Source organism: Lepus europaeus, chromosome 8, assembly GCF_033115175.1.
Source record: "Lepus europaeus isolate LE1 chromosome 8, mLepTim1.pri, whole genome shotgun sequence".
NCBI lineage: Eukaryota > Metazoa > Chordata > Mammalia > Lagomorpha > Leporidae > Lepus > Lepus europaeus.
Window position 1 is genome coordinate 47,346,220 of NC_084834.1, and position 15,631 is coordinate 47,361,850.

At 36.9% G+C, this 15,631-nt stretch overlaps 1 protein-coding gene across 1 annotated transcript; it reads left to right on the forward strand.

Moving 5' to 3' along the window:
- Window positions 1-13,659: 13,659 nt before the first annotated feature.
- Window positions 13,660-14,051, forward strand: LOC133765531 (cytochrome c-like). Its single transcript, XM_062199085.1, has one exon. The coding sequence runs from the start codon at window positions 13,660-13,662 to the stop codon at window positions 13,975-13,977; it is 318 nt and encodes a 105-aa protein (XP_062055069.1). The 3' UTR covers window positions 13,978-14,051.
- The last annotated feature ends 1,580 nt before the right edge of the window (window positions 14,052-15,631 follow it).

The following is a 15,631-nucleotide window of genomic DNA, read 5'->3' on the forward strand; positions in this document are numbered from 1 at the left end:
TCCTTTTCTTTATATTAACCTTTATGTCTTTAATTATTTAGGAGCCGCAAATCTCCCCACTTTCAGAAAAAAAATGAAGTTTTTACCAATCATGATGTCTCCTGTGATAACCTTTAAATTCTATTATTGTCACCTTGGCTAAATAGTCAGGTGAGGATGCTTCACAGTAACCTGGACTCTCCTTTAGTCAAATGTCTAAACATTTGTGACAACTTTTCCTTCCAGAAATGAAGTTGTAAATGAAGTCTTGATTTTGAACTGACCTTCAGATTTCTAAAAGGGTCCCTGAAGAATTTCAAAGGATTTTTCTTTGTAAAAAGATAAATATTTAAAAAATAGGTTTATTTGATACATTCAGTTGAATGAAAAAAATGTTGTAAAATAAGAAGAAATTCTACAACCTTTTAGAGATTTAGGATGCTGTTGTAGTTGGTTTTCTGTGGTTGTAACAGAACACCCAAGACTGGACAATCCCCATACTCTCAATCCCTTGGTGTCTGTTATAAATTATTTTCCATCCAATTCCCATCCAGCCCCCAACACACACACACAGACACACACACACACATGTTATGCTCCTGGTTTATAAATCTCCACATGTCCCTGCTATATTTGATGCTAAACCTCACTCCCTCCATTATTGCAGTAGGTTTGACCCTTATCATTATAGTCTTGAATAACTTGTTCCTTAATTACCATTTCAAATGTCAAAATATTTTTTTAACAAACCTAGAGGGCATCTTCCACACATGTACTACTTGATCATTCCTGTATAAAGTAATGAGGTAGTCTGAAATCAAATGAACACTCAAAAATAAAAGATAGCAAGGAAGTGGAGGTGGGGAGAAAGAATAGAAAACAAGCCAGGGGTAGGCTTTGCTGCAGTGCTTAGGCTAAATGGCAGCCAAACCCCACGCTGGAATGTCTGCATTGAAATCCCAGCTTGGCTTCTTATCCAAATCTCTGCTAATGTACATCCTGGGAAGTATCAGAAGTACTTGGGTCCCTGCTACTCACATGGGAGACTGAGTGAATTTCAGGATCCCAGCTTTGGCCAGGCCAAGTCCTAGCTTGTGTGGATATTTGGAAACTAACCAGCTGGGGGACATATCTCTGGCTGTCTTTCTCTCTTTCTCTTTGTCTCTGTCTTTGTTTCTCCCTCTGAATCTCTGACTTCCAAAAATTTAAAAAATAAATTAAAAGTTTTTTTTTTTTAAATGAAGTCAAATCTTTATTTGGGAGATATTGTAAAATATAACTTCTTATTTGCTTTATCCAGAACATTTTTCCCTGAATACAATAGGCTGATATGTGAAAAACATCATAATTCAAGGGTTCAGGTGACTTTTCGTTTGAATCCAATCTTTGAAAAATACAACCTCAAAAAAGTAAGGACTGTTCACTCTTTAATTCAGGACACAGATGAAGGAGAAACCTTACAGGAATCATGCAGCACAATGTCTGGCAATAGGAGTATGTTATGAGTATGTTTTACTTCCCTACCCTCCACCCAAAATTAGTCAAGCCTGAAACATCCTTCAGTTTCCCTCATGAACTCAGGTGGCAGCACTGAGTCCATACTCACGCCTTTGCTGTAGCTCCTCATTGTACGGAACACAGCATGAAACAGGAACAACCGTGTCCCAGAGAGCAGTTTGGCTCATTTCAAAAATACACACAGTCAAACAAAGATAGATACATTGAGTGTGATATACTTTCAAAGGGGGCACCAAATGCTGTTTCCTATTGACTTGGTGCAGAAAAAGCTCATTAAATTGGTTAGGTCAATAGTACACTATTTAGTAAGCCAATCCATAATTGTATTAAGATTTATCCAAACCTGCTCTCCATCAAAAGAAAGGTAGGACTATTTCTTTTTAAGTCTGGAATACTCTGCTAAGTTTAGAGCTAGTCTTATTTAATTCTGACTTAGTTGAAAGTTAAAGTTTCCTGCTGTATTATTCTGTATCTATATTATTCTGTTTTCTTTATAAAAATTTGAAATGCAAAGAATAGCAAAGTTAAGTAGATGGGGAGACAGAGCAAAGCAGCTGTTCTTTGATAAATGAAGTAGGTTATTAGTAATATGATAAAAGTTAAGAAATCATAAAGAGTTCTCTACAGGTGCTAATTTTACTACTTGAATGAAATTAATAAGACTCTCCATGAAACAGCAGGAGATCCTTAGATTACACGAGTAATCAGCAAGAAAATTTATTGTGGCTTCATGAAGCATAAAATGTTTGAGTAATATATGCAAAAGTGGTACTTTATTCTCTGCAGTGAACAATTCTCAATCCTTATAATAGAAAATATTTAATAGTTTGACACCCTCTTGAGGCATAGTTTTTAAAAGTTGTTCAAGTGTGATTAATTTGACTAAATACAAAATAACAATCCAGCAATACTGAATCATTGAGAAGTCTTATATGACCTTATACATTGCAATGGGGACATAAATAAGAGGGAAATGCGAAAGGATATCTAGATTTCTGCTTTGAGATACAGGCCATCCTCCAAATAATCCAGAGCAGATAGTCATGTTTCAGAAAACATTCATAAAATGAACAATGGGAATAAGTGAATGATCAGTGTCTGTCTAAAAAGAATTGATCTGAAACTTGGGAAGGTGCAGTCAAGGAAGCTAAGTGATATTAACAATATAATAATTTCATATGACATTAAAGCAGATAATAAATTTCAGACAATGTGTTTTAAACTTACATATATTTAATTAGCCTGTAATGTACTTTCCTTCATATTACTGAGAAAATTATATATATATATGTGTCTATATATATATATATATATATATCAAATTAAGATATTTTCCTCTGTGTTTTCCTCAATCCAATATGTTTGATCTACTTATATGTTCATTGAACTTTATATATTTAGGCTTGGAGTATAGATATGTTTGGAGGACCTCTTTGCAAGTTAATACAAGTGTACATGAATATATATACATATATATATATATATATATATATATATCTTATTCAATGCTTGGAAAATCATGATGATTTTTGTTTTATGTTCTAATTCTAGGAAAGCAACAAAAAACCCCTGAAAAGTTCAGCAAAAATGATATACCTAAAATACCAGCACTGGAAATTCAGTCTGATATCTTTTTTTTTTTTTTTTCAATTTATTTGAAAGAAAGAGTTACAGAGAGAGGTAGAGACACACAGAGAGAGAGAGGTTTTCCATCTGCTGGTTCACTCCCTAGATGGTTGCAATGTGCAGAGCTGTGCCGATCCGAAGCCAGGAGCCAGGAAATTCTTTTGGGTCTACCATGTGGGTGCAGGGGCCCAAGGACCTGGGCCATCTTCTACTGCTATCCAAGCCCACAGCAGAGAGCTGGACTAGATAAGGGGCTGCTGGGACTAGAACTGGTGCCCATATGGGTTGTCGACGCTTCAGGCCAGGGCTTTAACCCATTGTTGGGTTATATTTCTTTTGTGGCCGTAGTATAAAGATAATTCTTGGGGATAAGAAAAATGGGAAATATAGACTAGAAAATCATTATGGCAAATTTCATAGCCATTTTGAAAATGAAATTATAACATATGGAAAAAATTAAATGGCTTTCAGGTAACTATTAAGAATACACTACATCTCTGGTTGCCCCTCTTCCAGGCCAGCTCTCTGCTGTGGCCAAGGAGTGCAGTGGAGGATGGCCCATCATTGGGCCCTGCACCCCATGGGAGACCAGGATAGGAACCTGGCTCCTGCCTTTGGATCAGCATGGTGCGCCGGCCGCAGCAGCCATTGGAGGGTGAACCAATGGCAAAGGAAGACTTTTCTCTCTGTCTCTCTCTCTCACTGTCCACTCTGCCTGTCCAAAAAAAAAAAAAAAAAGAATATACTACATCTGCTACATCTGTCACTGTTCTAATGTATTTGCATATTGATTTATTTAATTAAAATAATAATACCTTTATGAAGAAGTATGATATTATCCCCACTTTAGTAACGCAAATGTTGAAAAACAAGGTATCAATTTAGTAGACTACAGTTTTGAACCCTGAGTATTCTGATTTATAATTCCATGGCACTTAGCAATGTATTACACTGCCTTTCAAATAATACAAAAGAAAAGAAAGAAAGAAAGAAAGAAAGAAAGAAAGAAAGAAAGAAAGAAAGAAAGAAAGAAAGAAAGAAGGAAGGAAGGAAGGAAGGAAGGAAAGAAAGAAAGAAAGAAAGAAAGAAAGAAAGAGAAAGAAAGAAAGAAAGAAAGAAAGAAAGAAAGAAAGAAAGAAAGAAGAAAGGAAGGAAGGAAGGAAGGAAGGAAGGAAGGAAGGAAGGAAGGAAGGAAGGAAGGAAGGGAGGAAGGAAGGAAGGGAGGAAGGAAGGAAGGGAGGAAGGAAGGAAGGAAGGAAGGAAAGTATTATGCCATCACAAAACACACCAAACACTGGAGTAAGGGAAAGGGTTTATTGGGGAAACCCAGTAGGCTGGAGCGAAGGGGCAAAGAAGGAATAAGAGAGAGAAGGAGAGTATAAGAGAGAGAGAGACAGAGGGGACAGGAGCTAGCAAGGAGAGAAAAGAGAAGAGGAGAGCAGGGGAGAGGAGCCAAGAGAGCCACGTGTTCAGGAGCAGGTACTTTTAAAACTTTGCTGGAGGGCGGGCACGGAAGCAGGAGCAGCGAATCCCATTAGGATGGGCGTGTGGCTGACACTGGTGGTTGGGCCATGTGGCCACCTGGCTTTCAGCAAAGGTGGCAGGGGGCTAGGGCCTAGAATGTAAATCAGGGTGTAGATCGCGCCATAGATAAAACTGCACCATTTTCCTAACAGAAAGAAAGGGAGAGAGAGAAAGAGAGAAAATTAAGAGAGAAGTGCAAGGTGTCCAGCATGTAACAAATCTTCCCAGTCAGATGAATCAATTAATTCGCAAGCTTTTATTGGAATTCTGCTCCCAGACTGAGTTCACCAGATCCAACAGTTGTGCATCAGAGGTTGGGAGGGCTCCTTTTATAGATACGGGGTGGAGGGTGGGGGTTAAAGGTTGAGACAGGTCTGATACTCACTGGTTGATATTTAGGCACCCATGGGGACCTTGACAAGGACTTTTGTTGCCAAAAGTGAGGGTAGGGACTCTCCATTCCCAGAAGTGTAGGCCTTCTCTCCTTCCGGATCCCAAAGCTACCAAGAAAAAAGAAAGGAAGAAAGATAAGAAAAGAAAAACCTAAAATATAGAAATGCTTTTCATTTAATTCAGATACTGTGTACCAATCAGGTTTTCCTAATTATGTTCTTCTATGTGTTCATGACTAATTTTTGGAAATTCTTGACTTCAATTCTCCCTCATTATACAGAATATTTTGTTTAATCTCTGTACAGCTTCCTAAGTGATCCTTCCTGATGCCCCACAAAATGCATCATGTATAATGAGAGTTTACTGACCTTAACTGTGAAATTACACTTAAAATAGGTATATTCCAGAATGGAAGAGAATATATCTAAATGACAAAACAATTGTATGTATAACTAGTAGGGAAAAGTCTTGGCAACCAAATGGATAACTATTATTGACTTAATTTCCGTCTACTGGTCTTCAAAAAAGATAAGCTAAATGTCAAGTTGTCCTATTAATACAGTGTGTGTCTGACTTACTTCATTTTTTTAAAAAATACCAGAGTAATGCAGCAAAGAAAAAAATTATATTTTTTAGATGTCTGCGCCACCTATTTTCAATGACCAGGAAAATATCAGTGCCTAACTTTTCTGCATAGAGTTGATTTATTATTATTCATAAAAATCAGTTTTTAACATACGAATGCTTTCATTTGGGGAGCATTTAACATTCATTGATTTGAGACATTAATTGCAATTTTCTGCACTTGTTATTTTAATTAAGTGACTCAAAGTATCAATATAAATAGTTGAGAATTTAAAGTTCCATTAAATTAGACTGAAGCCAAAAATGATTAAAAATAAATGCTACATATCAGAGACAGAGCTACCAGATATTTTATATTAATGACTAAAAATAGGTATTTTTCATATCAGACCCATTATATTGTGACTGAAATTTAATTAAAGAGAGTCATTAAGCATAAAAAAGTATGTATATTTACCAATATCAAAAGCTGACATATGTAACATCTATTTGTTCATCCTACAATTTTATATCTGTTTAGATCTCTAAGGTTGGAAAACTAACTTACTACTCAGGTTGTACCATTAATTGTTAATTTATGTTTGTTAAGTCAACTTTGTAATATACATTCAGGTTTTTCAAATTGCCGATGAATGATAATGTGCTCAAGATGTTAAATCGTATATAAATGTATTTATCCAAACATGAGATGGATATAACTCTAACACAGGTAAATGAATACTTTTTGCTCATGGCACTCTCCTCTGTTACATTACTCTATACAGGCCGGAGTTGCGGCTCAATAGGCTAATCCTCCGCCTGCAGCGCCGGCACACCGGGTTCTAGTCCCAGTTTGGGCGCCAGATTCTGTCCCGGTTGCCCCTCTTCCAGGCCAGCTCTCTGCTGTGGCCTGGGAATGCAGTGGAGGATGGCCCAAGTGCTTGGCCCTGCACCCCATGGAAGACCCGGATAAGCACCTGGCTCCTGGCTTTGGATCAGCATGGTGCGCCGGCCACAGCGCCCCGGCCGCAGCGCCCCGGCCGCAGCGTCCATTGGAGGGTGAACCAACGGCAAAGGCAGACCTTTCTCTCTGTCTCTCTCTCACTGTCCACTCTGCCTGTCAAAAACAAACAAACAAACAAACAAAACAAAAAACATTGCTCTATTCAAAGAATATATTTCCAAGTCAGGAAAAAATATTAAAACAAAGGGCCGGCACCGCTGCTCAATAGGCTAATCCTCCGCCTGCGGCGCCGGCATCCCGGTTCTAGTGCCGGTCGGGGTTCCGAATTCTGTCCTGGTTGCCCCTCTTCCAGGCCAGCTCTCTGCTGTGGCCCGGGAGTGCAGTGGAGGATGGCCCAAGTGCTTGGGCCCTGCACCCGCATGGGAGACCAGGAGAAGCACCTGGCTCCTGCCTTTGGATCAGTTCGATGCACTGGCCGCACTGCGCCGGCTGTGGCAGCCATTGGAGGGTGAACCAACGGCAAAGGAAGACCTTTCTCTCTTCTCTCTCTCTCTCTCGCTGTCCACTCTGCTTGTCAAAAAAGAAAAATAAAAGTTATACTACAGTTCAATATTTTTAGAGTTACTATACAGGTTTTATTACTTCTTAATGGTTTAGTTAATTTACATCAATTTTGTTTTTTATCAAATAATTACTGTGTGCTTTCAAATTGCACTGAGGTGCACTGTCTGGGTTTTTGAAGCAGGGGTGAACTGTATAAAGTTCTTGCTTTTGTGGTGATTGCAGTCTCTCAAGAGAGAAACAGTATGCATAAATGCTCTCTGATTTATGTAAAATGAAGAAAAATAGTCTAGACTGGGTAGTAGAGGAAGGCTCCTTTTTTGAGATACTCAAATTCAAAAAGTAGAGACGGGGGAATATCATGAATATATCAGAAAAGGAGCCCTGCTTGTTGAACCAGTAATTGTAAATTCCCTGAAGAATGAGACATAGGAAGAGACAGAGTTGAGCTAAGTTACAGACTGATACAGAAAAGAATGTCGGGGAAATATATGGCAGCCTGGTCGTATAAGCATATTAGGCCATGCTGCACACTTTGAATTTGATTCTAAATAAGAAGAATTTATTTAAAATTTGTAAACAGAGCTGTGAAATAATATAATTTAAATTTGTAAAATGTAACAATGATTGCTATTTTGATAAATCATTATTATAGGAGAAACATAGAAGAGGGATTATAGGAAGAGAGATTATTATTATATTATTATTGTCTAGTTGAGATACTATAGTGGATTGTACAAGCTGGACAATGAAGATGATGAGAAAGAACTTTTAGCAGGTTAAGCCAAGAAAATTTGATGACATAAAGGATATGGAGTGTAGTGAAAGGGATGAAACAATTACAGCTTTGAAAAGTTTGGCATTAATAATCAAGTGAATAATAATAACATTTACTGAGATGACAAAAAGTACAAAGAAACTGATTTTAGAGGAAAATAAAATGCTGTATTCAATCATAATTACTTTGAGATATTTCTTAAATGTCAAAAGTAATGGCAATTCGGAATTGGATACATGCGTTCATCAAAACAGTAGAGTCTTAAGACAAATATGAGTATCATCAGCATATAGAATTTACTCAAAGCAACAAGACATGGTAACATTACATAGGACCCAAATAAAAAAGAAGTAAGAAATTAAAAGTACACTAAGTGATTGAGGAATAACCAGGAATAAGATGATTTCAATGGATTTAAAGAGAGCAAATTACCAGGGCCAGCACTGTGGCAAAGTGGATAAAGCCACAACCTGCAGTGCTGGCATCTCATGTGTGCAGGTTCAAGTCATGGCTGCTCCACTTCCAATGGAGCTCCCTGCGATGGCCTGGGAAAGCAGCAGACGGCCAAAGTGCTTGGACTCCTGCACCCATGTGGGCTCCTGCCACAGATCAGCCCAGATCCAGCCATTGGGTCCATGTGGGGAGTGAACCAGCAGATAGTCTGTATATTCTGCATATAAGGATAATTAAAAATGAGTCTTAATGAAAAATGGGATTGGAGAGGGAGTAGGAGATGGGATGGTTTGGGAGTAGGAGAGCAGGTAGGGGGGGAAGAACTGCTATAATCCAAAAGTTGTATTTAGAAAATTTACATTTATTAAATAAAAACTTTCTGGGGCCGGCTAAGTGACAGAGTGGGTTAACGCCCTGGCCTGAGGCACCGGCATCCCATATGGGTGCCAGTTCAAGGCCCAGCTGCTCCACTTCTGATCCAGCTTTCCTGCTGTGGCCTGGGAAAGCAGTAGAAGATGGCCCAGGTCCTTGGGCTCCTGCATCCCCATGGGAGACCCGGAAGAAGCTCCTGGCTCCAGGCTTGGGATTGGCACAGCTCTGGCGGTTGCAGCCATATGGGGAGTGAATCAGCGAATGGAAGACGGACCTCTCTCTCTGCTTCTTCTCTTTCTGTGTAACTCTGACTTTTGAATAAATAAATAAATATTTTTAAAAAATAAATAAAATTTTTCTTTAAAAAAGGAAAGATCACAATGCCCCCCAAAAATATAGTAAATTACGACTAACAGAAAAGAGTATGGGAAGAATAATTTTTTCACAAGGTAAAAATAGAATTTGGGAGACAAACCTATAGGTTATGCATGCATTTTTATTATTGACCTCAGTGAATTATACAATGTTATAGTGATATTATCCAAAAAGGCAATTCAAGATAAATCAAAGCCTGTGAATAGAATATTAGGGCAGTATACATTTGGAATTCATGTGCACAGTATGGGAAAATTCCAGACATTGATTATGCCACAAGACAGAGAATAAAATTTGAATGTTTACACAGTGTATTTTGTATTTTTGTTGCTTCTGCTTTTATGAGGGGCCAGGGGACTTTTGCACAGAAACAACAAGTCCTGTGTATGATGAACTGTTAAAGCAACTGAGGCTGTAGTGTCCACAGTACTGTCTAGCATTTATAACCATAAAAGCTCAGGATAAGACTAGTTTAAAGGGCAAGTAAAGTAACAACCCAATTGGTCTACTCTAACCTTATAATATCCCAACATCATTTTTATATATCTGTGTTAGAAATGGGGAAGCTTATGAGAATGAAACAAGTACCAAAACATACAAACCACAAAAAATTTGGGGTATCGCTTTAAAAATGACATCTTATAGTTTAAAACATTTCATTTTTCTCAAGGTTATTAGATTGACTTAAACACCTTCTCTTATTAGATGCTCTCATAAGCTACATTTTGATGATCTTTATTATTTTACATGAATTATCATTTACTTTAATGGGCTGCCTTTTTAAGAGGAGCAGTCTTGACCCTCTATAGTCATGAAGTGGAGAGAGAGGAAGGGACAGTTCAAAACAACAGAAGCAATGACCTAAACTATGTAGCGAAGGTCCAGTTGGAGGAGTATCTCCTGGATAGGGATAATACAGGTGCTCCTCAAATTATGATAGGATTATGTTCCTATTAACTCATATTAAATTCAAAATATTTTAAACTGAAAGCATGTTTAATATCTTATCCTAACCCACCATAAAGGTGATTAGAATATTTACATTAACCTATAGTTGGGAAAAATCATCTAACACAAAGCCTATTTTTAAAGTATTGTATATCAGATTTGAATTGAATGCTTGCATCCAAGAAAATTGCTGGCAACACAGTCTACAATATCAGTTATTTAGCATTGTGGACTTGTGGTTGACTGAGAGCTTTGGTTCAGTGGCTCTGTCCAGCATTGTGGGGTATGGTAACTGTGTATCACTATCCTGGGAAAAGATCAAAATTCAACATTCAAAGTAAAATTTCTACTGAATGTGTATCTTTGCACTCTTGTGAAGTCAGAAACGCATAAATCATAGCACCATTAGAGATTAAGTGCACATGACTTTGTATATTTTGAAGCAGTAAAGGTAAGAGTACCCTGTGAGGAGTTTATGTCTTCCCAACTTATGAAAAACTTAAGATATCCCCAAAAATTAGGGGGGAGAAGTGATACTATGTTCCTAAATCTGCATATACAAAATACATGAAACTTATGCAACTTAAATAAAATTTTAAAAAGATTAATAAGACCCTGATCAATGGACAGATAAAGGTTTGTTTCAAATAGGGAGAGATGCTTAATGGGTATTAATTTTATGAAGTCAGTTCATTAGACAATATTTTCATGATAAGATGACTTACTTCCCACTGTAAGCACTGTAGAATTAATGCAAGTATAATGGATACAAAAAGAATTCCCTAATATTACTCATGCTGATATATTTGAAATATTTTTCAGATTTTAATTATTATTACAAAATACTCTTATATGGATTAAGTTGTGGTAACAGTTTTTGCACAAGAAAAAAGGAAGATAAAATTTCTGTATTCTTTTGGCAACGCAAAAAAACTGAAAAAGTCAGCCTTCTTGAGTTACATATGTAGCTTATTAATTTAATGTCAGCCTCTTTAAAGCTCAACCAGAGGTGTATCAAGTAAAAATAAATCTCATTGGAAAATTCCAAAAGCACAAAAAACAAATACTAAACTTAACCCTTGGTTAATAATTACTTATTATGTAAAATTAAGTTTCACCTTCAAGTGCCTATGATATATGTATCATGTGTAAAACAACCAGTAAGGTATGCAGGTTTTGTAAATGGAGACTCCTTATATGAACTATCCAAATAAGAAAATTAGTTTTGAATTATCAGGCTATTATTAACCAGAATCTATCTCAAAATATAAATACGAAAATTTTCCTTTAAAATTCATTGTGATGTACTTTTGTACTTATAGTTCAAGATGATCTGAAGAAAACAAGATCATATGTGAATGAACCATATGACAACACAATTATGTTTGCAGTAAAATTTATGAGGAAACTATCCTGCATTTGTGTAGGATGCCATACTAAAATACCAAACACTGAGTGGCTTATAAATAACAAGTAAATATTTCTCATAGGTCTGAAATCTGGGAAGTCCAAGGTTTAAGAGCCAATATGATTGCAATCTGAGGAAGACGCTCTTTAAATTGCAAATTCCCAACTTCTCCTTGTAGCCTCACAGGCAGAGAGAGAGTGAGACCTTTACCTTCCTTTTGTAAAGGCACTAATCTCATTCATGAGGTACCTACTCCCAAGACCCAACTAATTCCCCAAAGCCCTGCCCCTTAATGTCATCACATTGTGGGATATTTCAGCATATATTTTAAATATATGTATATATTCAAGGATCAGAATAAGAAAGAGACACACAGAATAGAGAAATCTCATCCACTGGATCATACTCCGAGTGCTTGCAACAACCAGGTTTGGAAAGAGTCAAAGCAAGGAGCTGTGAACTCTATCTGGGCCTCCCACAAGATGGCAAGGACTCATCAACTTGAACCATCTCCACTCACTCCCAAGGTCTGTATCAACAAGAAGCTGGAATTAAAACTGGAGCCAATAATGAAACTCAGGTACTCCAATATGGGACACCTTAACAACTTGACCAAATACTCACGACCACATACAAATTTTGCGAAGACAAAAATATGAAATTCTTAATATTTATTTCCAATATGATTAGTAAGATAGAGATTTAGGCCAAATTTTGAGCATAAATACTATCAACATTAACAGTAACTAAGTTACACATAACAGAGCTGTATCTGTGGGCTGAGAAGTATTTGTTGGACTATTGCTTCCTCAAACCTGAAAAAAATCCAACACTCAAGTGTATTTTATAGATGTATTATTGCCTCTGGAGATTTCTGAATCAATAAGTCCATGAATAGGTGGCATCGGGCAGGAATATAATATTTTTATCACCTAGAGATGATGTTTTTCTCTGATGTTGCTGATGTTTGCTAAAAGAATACATTCCTCCCTCCAAATTCTCTTTAGAACAATATTGCAATGTCCAGGAAAAGATTAAACTAATTATCACTACTGCAATGAACTGAAAATGAACATTACATACTCTTTAAATTATCCATTCTGATGGAGTTACATGTGTTTTGGAAAATAATTCCATAAATGTTTAGAAGTGTAAACAATATCTTCTGAAACTCTTTAATGATTATTGGCAGGTGGCACATGTAGCATAGAACTTAGAAAGTTTTTTCTGTGTTTTCTGGCTTAGATTATACAGGGCTATCTCAGACATGAAAATCTCAGGGGCCAATTTAGAGAACTTCTTGGAAGATAGTCTTCCTGCTTTGTTTGTCATTTTCACTAGATGCTCTGCTACAACTTGCATATCAATATTTCCATGGTTGATGCAGCATGTCCTGCTGTGTTATAAAAAAAAAAAAGAACAAGAGCTCTACATCAGACAAGAGACACTGGCAGGGATGAGATGAAAGCAGAGGCGCTGGCCTCCTCTACTTCAAATGCTATCTTTATCTCTGGGAAAGTATATTCCTGTTTTGAGTATCAGACATTCAGAGAAGTGACTTGTATCCAAAGCTCTCAAAGTCCAAGCAAAGTTCAAGTAACTAATATAGTTCAGAACACTATGAAGGATGGTGGTAGGTGCATGAGAGTCTTACATTGCATCAATAAGGGGACATTGCTGTTGTTGGAATTGGAAATCCATAACTACCTTCAAGTCAGCCTGTATCTCTCTTGATTCATTTTTTCATTGATCCTATTTCTGCTATCATGCCACACAGATAGTACATAGCGACGTATATAATTGCTTTATTCTGTATGTATTTGGGGTCTCTTGTGTTTCCATATGAACTTTAGCATCATTTTTTTTCTAGACATGAGAAGAATGTCATTAGTATTTTGATTACGATGACACTGAATCTAAAAAACTGCTTTCAGTGGTATGGATATTTTGATGATATTAATTCTTCCAATTCATGATCATAGAAGATTTTTAAAAAAATTTTACCTTCTATTTCTTTTATTCTATTTATTTACTTCATACTCTTCACTCTTAGAGGACATGGCTGTGTCCTACATTTGGCCACCTCAATAAAAACAGCCCATTAACGGGGCTATAATAAAAATTACAGTTAGAGAGTGGGATGTCCAGCTTCCCAGTCCGGGCCTTTGGGCCACAAGTGACATGAGCCAGTTAAAAATGGGTGATGTTGAGAAAGGAAAGAAGATTTTTGTTCAGAAATGTGCCCTGTGCCACACTATGGAAAAGGGAGACAAGCACAAGACTGGACCAAATCTCCATGGTCTGTTTGGGCGGAAGAGAGGTCAGGCCGTTGGATTCTCGTACACAGACGCCAACAAAAACAAAGGCATCACATGGGGAGAGGACACTCTGATGGAGTATTTGGAGAATCCCAAGAAATACAGCCCTGGAACCAAAGTGATCTTCACTGGCATTAAGAAGAAGAATGAAAGGGCAGACTTGATAGCTTATCTCAAAAAAGCTACTAATGAGTAATAGTTGGCCACTGCCTTATTTATTACAAAACAGCAATGTCCCGTGACATTTTTTATGTGCACCATAATTTAATTCTCATACACAAGAATTCAGATCATGAATGGTTGACAGATTATTTTTGTCTGATAGTCTAATATTGCCTTGTGCGGTTAAATAGGATTGGGTTTATTAATTCCAGTTCAGTAAATGCCCTCACTGTTTTCCCCTTCTAAGTATATGATTGGATTTAACTAACAAAAATTCTGAATGTTATCCCAAAACCTGTTGGGAGATTGGATTTAGATTTGAATGCTGGGGAAATCACCGTCTCAGAACCAAGCAAGGTTACTTGTTCTTTACCTGCTAAAGGAAAGAGCTGAAGACAGCTGGGAATGTCTGCTTCGTATTTCTGGTCTTAGCTGTGTCGATCTCATTAGAATTTCCTGTATCTAAACTTCTGCCTTTTACTCACTGAAAGGCATTTTAGTGTGGTTTATGATATCAAATAAAGAATATTTAACACTTCTCACTTTTTTATAGATGATCTGTAAGGTCAGGTGCTTTGAATGTCAACATGACCAGGCGGAGTAACAAGTTAAACTTCCTGCTGAATTCTTTACTACCTTAGAGTAGGTTTGAGAATTGTGCATAAGCAGCCATTTGGAAACACATAAAACTGAGGAGCTACTGTGCATTTGTGTTTAGTAATAGGAGATACACCATCAGCACAAAACTTCTAAATTATGTGATCACAAGACTTAAGAGAATTAAAAACAGAATTATAGATCATGAAAAAAATAAGAAATACAATAAAATACATGTATTTTCTCCCATTCTTTTGGTTGTCTAGTCACTTTCCTGAGTGTTTCCTTTGCAGTGCAGATGCTTCTCAGTTTGATGTAATCCCATTTCTCTATTTTGGCTTTTATTTCTATGCTTTTGGGGTCCTTTCTAAGAAGTCTTTGCCTATACCAATGTCTTGCAGAGTTTCTCCAATGTTCTCCTATAGTACTTTCATGCTATCAGGTTATATATTTAAATCCTTTATCCATTTTGAGTTTGTTTTTGTATGAGGTGTAAGGTAGAGGTCTTGCTTCATAATTCTGCATGTAGAGATCCAATTTTCCCAGCAACAATGCTTAAAGACACTGTTCCTTCTCCAGGGAGAGTTTTTAGTTCCTTTGTCTAAAATAATTTGGCTGTAGATGCATAGACTGATTTCTGGAATTTATCTTCTGTTCCATTGTTCTACATGTCTATTTTTGTGCCAATACCAGGCTGCTTTGTTTATAACGCCCTTTAGTATGCTTTGAAATCCGATATCGTGGTGCCTCTTGCTTTGTTTTGTTGTATAAGATTACGTTAGCTATTCAGAGTCTCCTGTCTTTCCATATGAATTTTAGCATCATTTTTTCTAGATCTAGAAAGAATGTTGTTGGTATTTTGATTGAATCTGTAATCTACTTTCAGTAGTATGGGCATTTTGATGATATTTTACCAATCCATGAAATGGAAGGTTTTTCAATTTTTGTCTTCTATTTCTTTTTTTAATGTTTTGTATTTTCATTGTAGATTCCAAGATATTTAACTTTTCTGTATCTATTGTGAATGCAATTGATCGAAGAAGTTGTTTCCCAGCCATGTCATGGTCTGTGTAAACAATAGCTATTGATTT